The 10,862-nt window shown below is 46.6% G+C and overlaps 1 protein-coding gene across 1 annotated transcript in view; it reads left to right on the top strand.

Annotated features, from left to right (window-relative positions):
* LOC310679092 (solute carrier family 2, facilitated glucose transporter member 9-like) overlaps positions 1-10,862 on the top strand; it is a 25,221-nt gene continuing 14,359 nt past the window's right edge. The window contains exons 1-7 of the mRNA XM_083443844.1: positions 1-373; positions 5,065-5,163; positions 5,432-5,592; positions 7,616-7,740; positions 8,284-8,429; positions 10,104-10,236; positions 10,411-10,598. Coding sequence (XP_083299970.1) covers positions 329-373; positions 5,065-5,163; positions 5,432-5,592; positions 7,616-7,740; positions 8,284-8,429; positions 10,104-10,236; positions 10,411-10,598 — 897 coding nt within the window. The 5' untranslated portion in view covers positions 1-328. The remainder of the gene's footprint in view (positions 374-5,064; positions 5,164-5,431; positions 5,593-7,615; positions 7,741-8,283; positions 8,430-10,103; positions 10,237-10,410; positions 10,599-10,862) is intronic.

Raw genomic sequence — 10,862 nt, 5'->3', positions numbered from 1 at the left:
CTTAATGAAGCAGAACTTTTCTTCCGTCTCTTGCATCTTTCTCTCCCTATCTTCCTTTTAGTGCCTTGGCCCATGTGCTTGTGGCTTTTTCTGTCCGTCTTTTGGCAAGTTGGTGGGGGGGTGGGGAGGTGTGTGTTTGCGTCTCCGTAGCTTGAGCCTCCAGAGGGTCTTACAGCATCAAGTATTACTTTGCTGAATTTTTCATCTCTCCTGGACAATCCCATCATGGGTCACTGAAATGAGCAAGTGGATCTCAGCCAGGCAACTTCACTTCTTCCTGCTGAACCTTCATTGTATTGTCTGGACGTAAAAGACAGAGATTGCCCCAATGGACAACAACCTGCGTTTTGACTTCCACAGAAAGATCACCGGGGTAAGTGTGGGTTGATGGTTTTTTGGAGCTTTCTATATGCCACAAAGGTTATCTCCCTTGAGCCTGGCGTGCTGCAGTGCCCAGCATTCCTTAAGGGATTAGCTGGGATTTTAATTGCACACGACTTGAGAAGGCTGGCCAAGACTATAATCTCAGCTACTGTGCTCTGGGATATGTGGAGTGACAGTTTCCAGCTTCCCAGGGTATGGGGCTTGCTGTGCTGGCCTAAGGAATCAGGGCCAAAACTGGGGTGGGGAACTCAGTCCAGAAAGACATTTCTAAGTCTAGTAGCTTTAGATCAGGCACCCCCAACCTGTGGCCCTCCAGATGTTTTGGCCTCCAACTCCCATGATCCCTAGCTAACAGGACCAGTGGTCAGGGATCATGTGAATTGTAGTCCAAAACAGCTGGAGGGCCGAAGCTTGGGGGTGCCTGCTTTAGATCTTTCCAGCTGCAGATGCTACTGGGTTGGGGGGGGGAAGGGTGCTGGAAGTGGTCTAGCTGCTTATAAAATAATGTTTCAACTGGGGTGCTCTGCAGCCACCATTTCACTTGTGTCTGTTGCATGTTTTCCTGTTTATGAGAATGGGGCTTAATCATTCCTGCTCTAAGTTTGCCTCCTGGCTATGTAGTTTTTATTTCATTTTCTTTGGGTTTGCAGATCGTTGGTGATCTGTATATGTTATTAAGTTATTGCCATATGCTAATGAGTTGTGGCAAGGCTCCTCCCCCCTCAAAAAATAACTACACTGGTACCTCGGTTTAAGAACAGCCTTGCTTATGAACTATTCAGTATATGAACACCACAAAGCTGGAACTAGTGTTCCGTTTAGCAAAGTTTACCTCGGTCTATGAACGGAAGCTGAACGGTAGAAGGGCACCAGCAGTGGGAGGCCTCATTAGGGAAAGCGCGCCTCAGTTTAAGAACGGCTTTGGTTTAAGAACGTACTTCCGGAACAGATTAAGCTCGTAAACCAAGGTACCACTGTATTAAGGGACCAATCCTGGTTACTTTCTTTCAGCATTTGAATGCCTACATCTTTCCACAGAGAAAAATACTAGACTGCAAAGGACTTTCAAGCCAACATAGGCAGAATAGGAAGAAATGGCTGACAGTAAATGTTGGGCCAGTTTCAGTTTAGAAATCATGTTCCCCTGAGCCTAGAATGTTGAAAAGTCCTGCTTGTCTACAGTTCAGAAGAAAATAATCTGTCCATTTTCCACAGTCATAGGTAGTAATACTGAATTAGCATTTCAGCTCAGGCAGGTTCTATAATAGCCAGTGTTCTGTGTCTCAGAACACGAGGCACACAGAGCAAAGTAAGCCAGGAATGACAGCATGAGTGTGGCAGGTCCAGTCCCTGGCATCTCCTGGTAGGGCTGGGAATGTCCCCTGCCTGAAACCCTGGAGAACCACTGCCAGTCAGCAGTGGTGCAGCACTGGTTGCTGGCACCCAGAGCATGTGCCAGCCCAGCCCTTGCCACTGGAACAACCCCACCCACATTGGAGCAAAATGGGGCTGCACTGAGCTGCTCGCTCATCCACACTGGCAGGAGCCTGGCCAGCCAATGCAGCCCTTGGTGGGCAGAGAGGAGCATTGGGCTGCACTATGCTGGGGTCACCTGCATAGGGACACCTGGTTCATGCCACTTCCAAAGTTATGCACCTGGGGCCACAGCTCCCCTGGCACTCCCCATGCTATGCCCCTGCCAGCCAGGGTAGTTAATGCTGAGCTAGATGAATGCAGCTTCCAACGTTCCATTTAACAGCATAGTGAGCTTGACGTTCTTGTATGGTGCCATGTTGGAAGAAGTGGCAGTAAACAGGGATGCTGAACCAGAGCGTCACTTTCCCATCTGTCCACCACACCATGTGCCCCTTTGGCTTCTCCCTCCTTCACTGTGTGAAAGATGCATGATGCTGTAAACACAGAAACAACTCCAAAGTCTCTCCTTAATGGCTTAGCTGCCCTCCTCTCTCATATGCCACAGAGAGGGATAATGGGAGGAACCACTTGAAGGTCCATAGGAGAATGCTCTGCTATCCATTCAGGAGGTCCCAGCTTCAATTTCCAGCATCTCCAGGAAGGACCAAGAGACTCCTACCTGAAAACTTGGAAAGTCACTGCCTATCAGTGTTGGCATTATTGAGGTGGATGGACTTGATAGCAGTGGATGTTGGTCCATTGGAGTTACTGGAGTGCTGTCCCACCAACCTCAGTCTGCTCTCAGTTAGCCCTCAATTGCCTGCCTCCTTACTTGAAACCAGCGCAAGGGGTGGCACTGGCTGTCAGCTTCCTCCTCCCTGGTCTCAGCACTTACAGAACTCAGCAGGGAAGAGGAAAGGGGCAACAATTAGTTTGCTCTGGCTCCACCTTCTCTTGGGCTCTCTACCCCACCAGTCCCAATGGGCACCAGGCAACATCTGATGCTCCACTGTAGGATTACATCCATTTCCTCATCTCATTTCTCTGCCTGATTCTTAAAAAAGGAACACTGCTGCTACCATCTGCCTGGTCTATTTTGGATGAGCTAAGCTAGGGAAACCCATCCAGTTATTCCAGTACATATAAAAATACATTTCACCAGCATATCTCTATATGTGGAAATTCTGGGGAATCCACCTCCTCTTTGGGTAGCTGTAAAAATTCTCTTCTAGTTGCTACTATGGTTGTTCCAGGTTAAGCTTCCTGTATACCAGTCTTGCAGGGCTGTGCTTTTTGTTACTCTGCTATTTTGCAGGGGCGATGTGGGCTCTTCTGCATTGTCCAATTGCTTCACTTTCAATAATGTGTGTTTATGGATTCATCCCATTTTGCTGTCTGTGCCTAGCCACCTTGAATTATTTTTGTGATAGAAAGTATTGCAAGTATTTTAATAATAATAAATCTTTAAGAGGCTGGGTGATAAAGTCTTGTGCAAAAATAAGAAAAGGTTCCTTGACATTCACATCTGACCTCAGATAATTTATTATGCCTTCCCATGATATTCTTACCCTAAATAAGTGTCACAGTCTGGGCCTGCATTCACCATGATTTCTAAAGTCCTACCAGCTTCCATTTTCTCTGGAATCCACATTCCCTTAAAGGACCTACCTAGACTAGCAAAGCTAGAAGTATTTTTAAGATCCCTTTATGGATCTGTTTCTGTGACAAATGAAAGATTTCCTCCCTCTATCACACTTCCTGCTAGCTAATTATGGTCCTGTTGCCCTTAATTACAGTACCATGAATTGTTCTAAATAATCCTCCCCCCAAGGAACCCACCCATTTTCCAACAAGACTAGCTTGCAACAATTTTATTAATTTCCATGATGGGTTTATTTTTTCATGTTGTTTTGTTACGTTTATTAGATACTCAATAGCTTGTATTCTCTGGATGCAATAAAATACTTACAAAATCCACATAATAGCAAAAGCTTATCTGATAGGCTTTCACATGCTCTGTCTGTGCAACATTAATTGGTTCCAGTCCTTAATGGGTGTGGTTAGAACCCTTTGTTGATTGTAAATGTTTCTCCGTTAAACTATCCTGGGGAGTCCAGTTCTCTCTCTTCTTGCTGGCTTTTCCATAATACGTAACGGAAGGAGGCTTCTGGCTGGAACTGCTCCAAACCACAGGCAGCCCAGGAAATAATTCCTTGATGTCACATGATTCATAGGAATAGCTTAAAGAGATAGCCAAAGTGGTGCCCTCCAGATACTGCTGAACTACAGCTCCCATCATCCCTGGCCATTGGGCACAGTGCCTGCGGCTGGTGGGAGTTGTAGTATCCAGAGGGCACAATGATGGCTCAAAGAAAACAGCGACTCCCTGAATCCCTTTTAATTGTGTGGTGCCATTCTCTGTACTCTGGAGAAAGTGCAGTCATAGGCAAATTTGGAAACACCTTTTTTATTTTCCGAGTACCCTGTCATTCTGATTTCCTTCATGGTATGGTGGTAATAACCCTTCTGCTACCTTGAAATGCCACCCAAGAGGGGTGCCGGGTCTTCCTCTCCCATGCAGCCAATGCTGGTGTCCTCCAGTGTAATTGCCTCACTAGCCACCACTGGGGTGAAAGCTGCCTATATTTATTTGTTATACAGTTTCCTCTGCGCTGGTTCGGCTTACCAGAAGTGTGTTCATGTGCAATGTCTTCTCATCAGTGGAGGCTGGTCCATTAAGACTCAGTCTGCCCTCAGTCAGCCCCCACTTGCTGCCGCCTTACTTAAAACCAGCCAGTGAGCAGCATTGCTTGTTAGCTGTTATTCTTTGTAGAAATAAGGGAGGAGGAGAACAGAGACAAAACTATATTTAGCTAGCTCTGCCTGTCATAGGCTCTGGCTTTGTTTCTTGTTGGCCCCCTTGCCGTCTGCCCCTCTGGTCCCAAGGGGCACCGGCCACCACTGATTCTCATCAACTTCTTTTACCAGCTGAACAAATCCTTCAGTAAATGTCACCGAGCTCCAGCACTTGGACAAACATGCTTAGGGATGTTTCTGTTTCTTTTCTGTTTGGGAAGTGGAGGACTTCCTATGAGCATCTTTGCTGCCTTCTGCTACCTCTGGAATTTTGCACCAACTTTTGAACCACTGTTGTTATGTAGGTTCTATAGCAACTCTTGGTGGCAAAACAATGTCCATGCTTGGTATGTCTCATGACCTAATTCCACCTCCTCCTTATCTGACATGTATTCTTGTCCTTCCTAGCACCTCACCTTCCCTCTGCTGGCTGTCACACTGCTGTCATCGTTTGGGTCTTCCATGCTGTATGGCTACAATTTGGCTGTGGTGAACTCTCCAGCAGCGGTAAGATTCAGACAGAAAGTGCACACACTGACCATCATAGAGCCTTCCATCCTCTGCTGAGCTAGAATGTCCCTCTCTCCACTTCCTGGCCTGATACGCCATGTTGAACTGACCCCTTTCTGTTCCTTCCAGGACCTCACTTGGGTTGATACTGTCTCCCACAGACATCACAAGACTCCAAATAACCTGTGGTTAAAATCTGATGATGGTGAACACAGATCTAGAACTCTCACAATTTTATTGCATGTTGTGTCTTCCTCCACTGCAGCACATCAAAGCCTTCTATAACACAACATGGTTTCGGCGCTATGGAGTGGGTCTGGCTCCAGCACGGCTCACTCTCATGTACTCACTGACTGTCTCAGTCTTTGCCCTGGGAGGCCTGGTGGGATCCCTGCCTGTGGGAGTACTGGTAACCCAATATGGAAGGTAAGGGCAGGGCCAAAAACGGAGTGAATTTCCAATTCATAGCCAAAATGTGTTGACAGATACACCACCCATGTGGTGGGAAGCGAGGATGACTGGCACTGAGTTCCACATAGCTGAGCACCCACATCCCTCCAGCCAGCCCCTAGCCCTGCTGCAATTGCTCCTTGCCACTATTGCCTGCTCTCCTGTCCCTTCTCAGCCAAAGAGCAGTGAAAAAAGAGGAAATAGAAAGAGCAGAAGAAGAAGCCTTAGACCACATTGACCCATCTCCCACCGGACAGATGTATGGACTGTGGCCAAAGGGAAGGTGCAAGCAAAAGTGCAGTGGCAACAGCAGTGAGGACGACATAGGTCTTCTCTGAGAGGAGGCCCGTAGAAGGTATCATGCCCAAGTCCCCCCACAAATGTTACAAAACACACATTAATCCCCGTAGAGTTTAGACAGCAGGAATGTACTACTACGTAACCCGTTTTGGCATGCAAGCCAGAAACTGCCACTCTCTTGTCATTGAAAGCTGCAGCACCCATGGATGTGACCAATTCATTAGCCTTCAACCTCATGACCATTAAGGACAGTGCTAAAATTGAGCTGGATAATGTGATCAAGGCAGGAGTGATTCTAGAATTCAAACAGTTAAAAGATCAAAGAGGTTACAACAGTGCAAGATACTGACTAGACTGACTTTTGGCTACACTGGTGAGACATTGGATGCTGCCTTATTCCATCCAGCTCAGTTTTGTCTACACTGCCTGCAGCATAGGCTTCAGGCAAGAGTCACTCCCCATCTCTTACCAGGAGATGCTGGGAACTGAACCTCTGACTCTCTGAAGGCAAAGATAGACGATAGGTATAAAAACTGTCAGTTAATTTATGGTCCTCTTTCACATCTCAGTTGAGACATGTTCTTTAAAAGTATTTATTTTGTTAGGGCATCAGGAATGAACTGAATCACTTGGAAGCACAATTATTCTTTACCGTGGGTTGTTCTGAATATGTTTTAAGCTGACACTTTAACTGTCCCTGAAGCTCATTGGAAACATATTTTGTTAAAGAGGGTGTATAAATAATAGAAAGTAATGTAGAACAGTTGTGTCAGCTGGTTTAACGCTATGATTGTCAAAACAGAGCTACTCCTTATGCCTGCCTCTCAACTCACATCCCAGATTTAATTTGAGTTGAGGCTACTTGCCAAATCTCAACTCTACCATCAGAACAATTTCCATATGCTCTAGCAAACAACCATGTCTCCGTTTAAACTCTGGATATCACAACAATTCATCCAGCTGAAAGGTTGCTCAGTGATCATCTGCATCAGGGATGGAGAATCTGTGGCCCTCCAGACATTGCTGGACTCTAAGCTCCATCAGCCTCAGTCAGCATAGCCAAAGGCTAGGGATGCTGGAAGTTATAGTTTAGTAACGTCTGAAGGGCCATCTCTGACCTACATCCCATTTGGCTAGTCACTCCACCTCTGACTACAGGCCTTAGGATCTGGCAAAGCAATTTTAATGGGGAAAGGAGTTAGAAGCACCAAGGAAGGAAGGGGGCAGAGGGGCAATTATGGGGATGCCAGACAGGCATTTTGTTGCAACAGAGAGCAGAGTGTTCAGCAGGGCTGGCCCAAGATATTTTGGCACCTGAGGCGAACCAGAAAATGGCGCCTCTCTCCCTGGTAGGGAAGAATGGATGAGTGAATATCTACCTCAGGAGCAAGGAAGTAAGATCTATATCAGGATCAGCTGCACCTATGGATCCTGCCATGGTGCCACTTGAGGCAGTCACCTCACCTAGCCTCATGACTGAGCCAGCCTTGGACCTCAGGGAGTGGGGATGGAACAAAATGTTTGATTTGGAACTTTTTGTAATCAAAGAGGTTGGATGACCATCTGTCATGTATGTTCTAGCTGAGATTCCTGCATTGCAGGGGGCTGGATTAGATGACCCTCTGTTCCCTTCTACCGCTACAATTCTATGGTTCCATGATTCAATGAAACCATCTAAAATAAATGACTTCTCTACCAGGAATGGTACCTTGGTCCGTAGCAACGTCCTCGTCTTCCTGGCTGGCATGTTAATGGGATTCAGTCGCTACTTGGAATCACCTGAAATGGTCATATTCGGACGCTTCATAACCGGCGTTCACTCTGGTAAGAGAAATGTCTCTGCCCAGACTTCCTCACTTTGTGTGTGGGTCTCCTCCTCCTCTAGTGTAGTTCCTTCTCCTCTAGGGTCCAGGTAATGCACAGCCACTGAAAGCTACGTATTCATCTCAAAAAGCATATCTGTACTGTATATATAGATTATTAGAGCCACTGCTGCCTCTCTTGCTCATGACGTTCCACATTGATTTGAAAAGCAAAAGAACGTGCTTTTTAATTTAGAGAGTTAGAAATGAGTTACCACCTACAGTGAGTGAGTGGGAACATTCACAAATTATTGAATGTGGATTCATTGCATGCACTTTCTGAATTAGGCCACTGCCCATAGAATCTCATTCCACAATAAACTAATTGCTAAGATGACACATTATTCTGCCTCTTTGTAGCAACAGAACTTATATGACTACTTTGCGGGAAGTTGATATAGATTTAGTTGTTCCTGAAGGTATTAACCCTTAGATATCTGAGGCTGCTGGCTGATTGCCATGTCATTCACCACCTTCCTTCCCTTTTCTTTCCTCTTCCTACCAGGGATCTGTCTCAGTGTGGTGCCCATGTACCTGGGAGAAATTGCCCCTAAGAACCTGCGTGGATTCTTGGGCCTTGTACCAAGCATTTTCATCTGTCTGGGGGTCTTCTCTGCCCAAGTCCTGGGCCTTCCAGAGCTGCTGGGAGAGGTAAATGCCCTGGCCTGCCACTCTCTGCATAGAATGCCCAGGCCTGCTAGCTTTGTTGCTGACAGAATGTAAACTGATGACAGGATGGGAAGGGCACCACTGGGAGCAGCTGAGAGTCCTAGAAGAGTGTGCTAGCAAAAGGTGGTGTAGTAATGAACATGTTGGACTTTGGATGGGGAGACATGAACTTACAAATATGAAGTTCACTGAATCACCTAAGGCAAATCACTGTCTGAGTCTAGCCTACCTAACAGACTTGTCCTCCAATCCTCAAGCTCACACTGTTGCTAAATACCACTCTAGCAGATGACACCATCACCCCTGCTGTCAAAAAGAGCAACAAAGCTGCATTTCATTCCACTGCCCCCATTTCTTCTACTAGTTTAGAAAAGGCAGACGGGCTTTTGCCATCTTGAATCCAAACTTTTTTTCCTTTCTTTCTTTTTTTTTTAATGCGCTTCCCACTTCTTCAAGTGGTGAGAAGTTCTAGGAGAATGACTTATTCATCTTTTATTCTCTTTGGGAAGAAGAGATGGATTAATATGTTTCTGCTATATTGATTTACAAATATTCAAGTTGACCATAGATGGAGGTAAACATGGGGCATAGATGGAGAGCTTCCCCTCCCAGAGGTGTCTCCAGTTATTTCCTAGCCATTCCCAGCCATTTTAGCTCTAATTTCCCTAACAGAAGATGTGCCTGCTGGTATGCTTGGCCTCTTGGCCATTAAGGAACTCATTCTGCCTCCTTTAACATTCACAAATGCTAATCCCCACAGCAGAAATCAGACAGCAAGACCATAACAATGTTATAAGAAATCTGGCCATTATACAGGAGAAAAAGTCTCTGCCATAGAGAAAAGAGGAGGCATCAGGGATTATGTTGGAGAAAGTGTGGGAAGATAGATGTGGTGTATCTTGCTCAGGTCATTCTTGTTTCTATCTACGCACCCACCACACCCAAAATAATGCAACACCTAGGTTTGCTACACATTTGGAATTTCCTAGACATATTTGGAATACTGCATTCAGCAGCAGCATCCGGACGGAAATTGTGAAAATGTCTGGGAAAATCTGGACATATGGCAGTCCGTGTTGCCAGTGTTATTTGCCAATTTCCCATAAAAATAGCTCAAAAACAGCAAAAAAAGCTCAACAACTTTGGCAAAAAGTTTGAAATATGGCAACCCTAGCAATACCCTTCAGGACTAGGCTTTCCTATATAACTCTGTGGGGAGAAAGATGGAGAAAGGGCTGCAGAAAAGGAGCCATTAATCTATCAGTGTGGAACCAATGTGGTGTAGTGGTTAAGAGCGATAGACTCGTAATCTGGGGAACCGGGTTCGCGTCTCTGCTCCTCCATATGCAGCTGCTGGGTGACCTTGGGCTAGTCACACTTCTCTGAAGTCTCTCAGCCCCACTCACCTCACAGAGTGTTTGTTGTGGGGGAGGAAGGGAAAGGAGAATGTTAGCCGCTTTGAGACTCCCTAGGGTAGTGATAAAGCGGGATATCAAATCCAAACTCTTCTTCTTCTTCTTCTTCTTCTTCTCCTCCTCCTCCTCCTCCTCCTCCTCAAGTCCTTTGTGTTTCACAACCTGCATAAAGTATCCTCTTTGCCAGAAAGAAGCTGCAAAAACCCCTCTCAGCATGGGGGGGGGGCTCTCTCTCTCCTAGGATCCCTACTGGCCTCTCTTCCTCTCGCTGGTGGTTGTTCCTGCATTCCTGCAGCTGATCCTCCTGCACTGGTTTCCAGAAAGCCCCCGTTACCTTCTTATTGAGAAGAATAATGTCCTTGGAGCTACTGATGGTAAGGGAAGTGCAAGGATCTTCGTTCCTTACCGCTTGGAAATGTTTTGGGGGTGGCCATGAGGGGTCACAAAAGTTTGCTATTGTGTGGCAGGGCTACTCACAGCCTCCAGGCCTCCAGCTGGCCATCCTTGTCCTGGATACTTTTCTCACCTGCATTGTCTTAACCCTACAGCACTGCGCTGGTTCCTGGGCAAGTACGACGTGCAGGACGTAATTGAAGAGATGCAGGAGGAGAAGCGCTCACTGGCTTCTGTGGAGACGGTGTCTGTGTGGCACCTCCTCTTGGATCCCTCTGTGCGATGGCAAGTTCTCTCCGTCGTGGTGATCAACATGGGCATGCAGCTCTCAGGGATTGACGCGGTAAGGGCTGCAGGGTCGATCACCCCTGCCACAAGGCTGCTGGGCTGGCCTGCGCCTCCTGCACCTTCATTCAAGCACAACAGTGTTCCAACCTCGCTGCTCTCTTCCCCTGTTTAAACCTCTGGGCATATTTCCCCCACGTATCTGCCACACCTTCGCTAATTGGAGCCAAAGAACTCTGAGCTAGGTGCCAAAAGTCAAGAGTTACTGTTGCTCCTCCCAAATCATGAATATTTTTTTAAATTTCCGTACCGCCTTTCCTCC

Source organism: Podarcis tiliguerta (genome assembly GCF_965153285.1).
Source record: "Podarcis tiliguerta genome assembly, chromosome: 5".
Taxonomy (NCBI): domain Eukaryota; kingdom Metazoa; phylum Chordata; class Lepidosauria; order Squamata; family Lacertidae; genus Podarcis; species Podarcis tiliguerta.
This window is presented reverse-complemented; position numbering and strand designations above follow the sequence as displayed.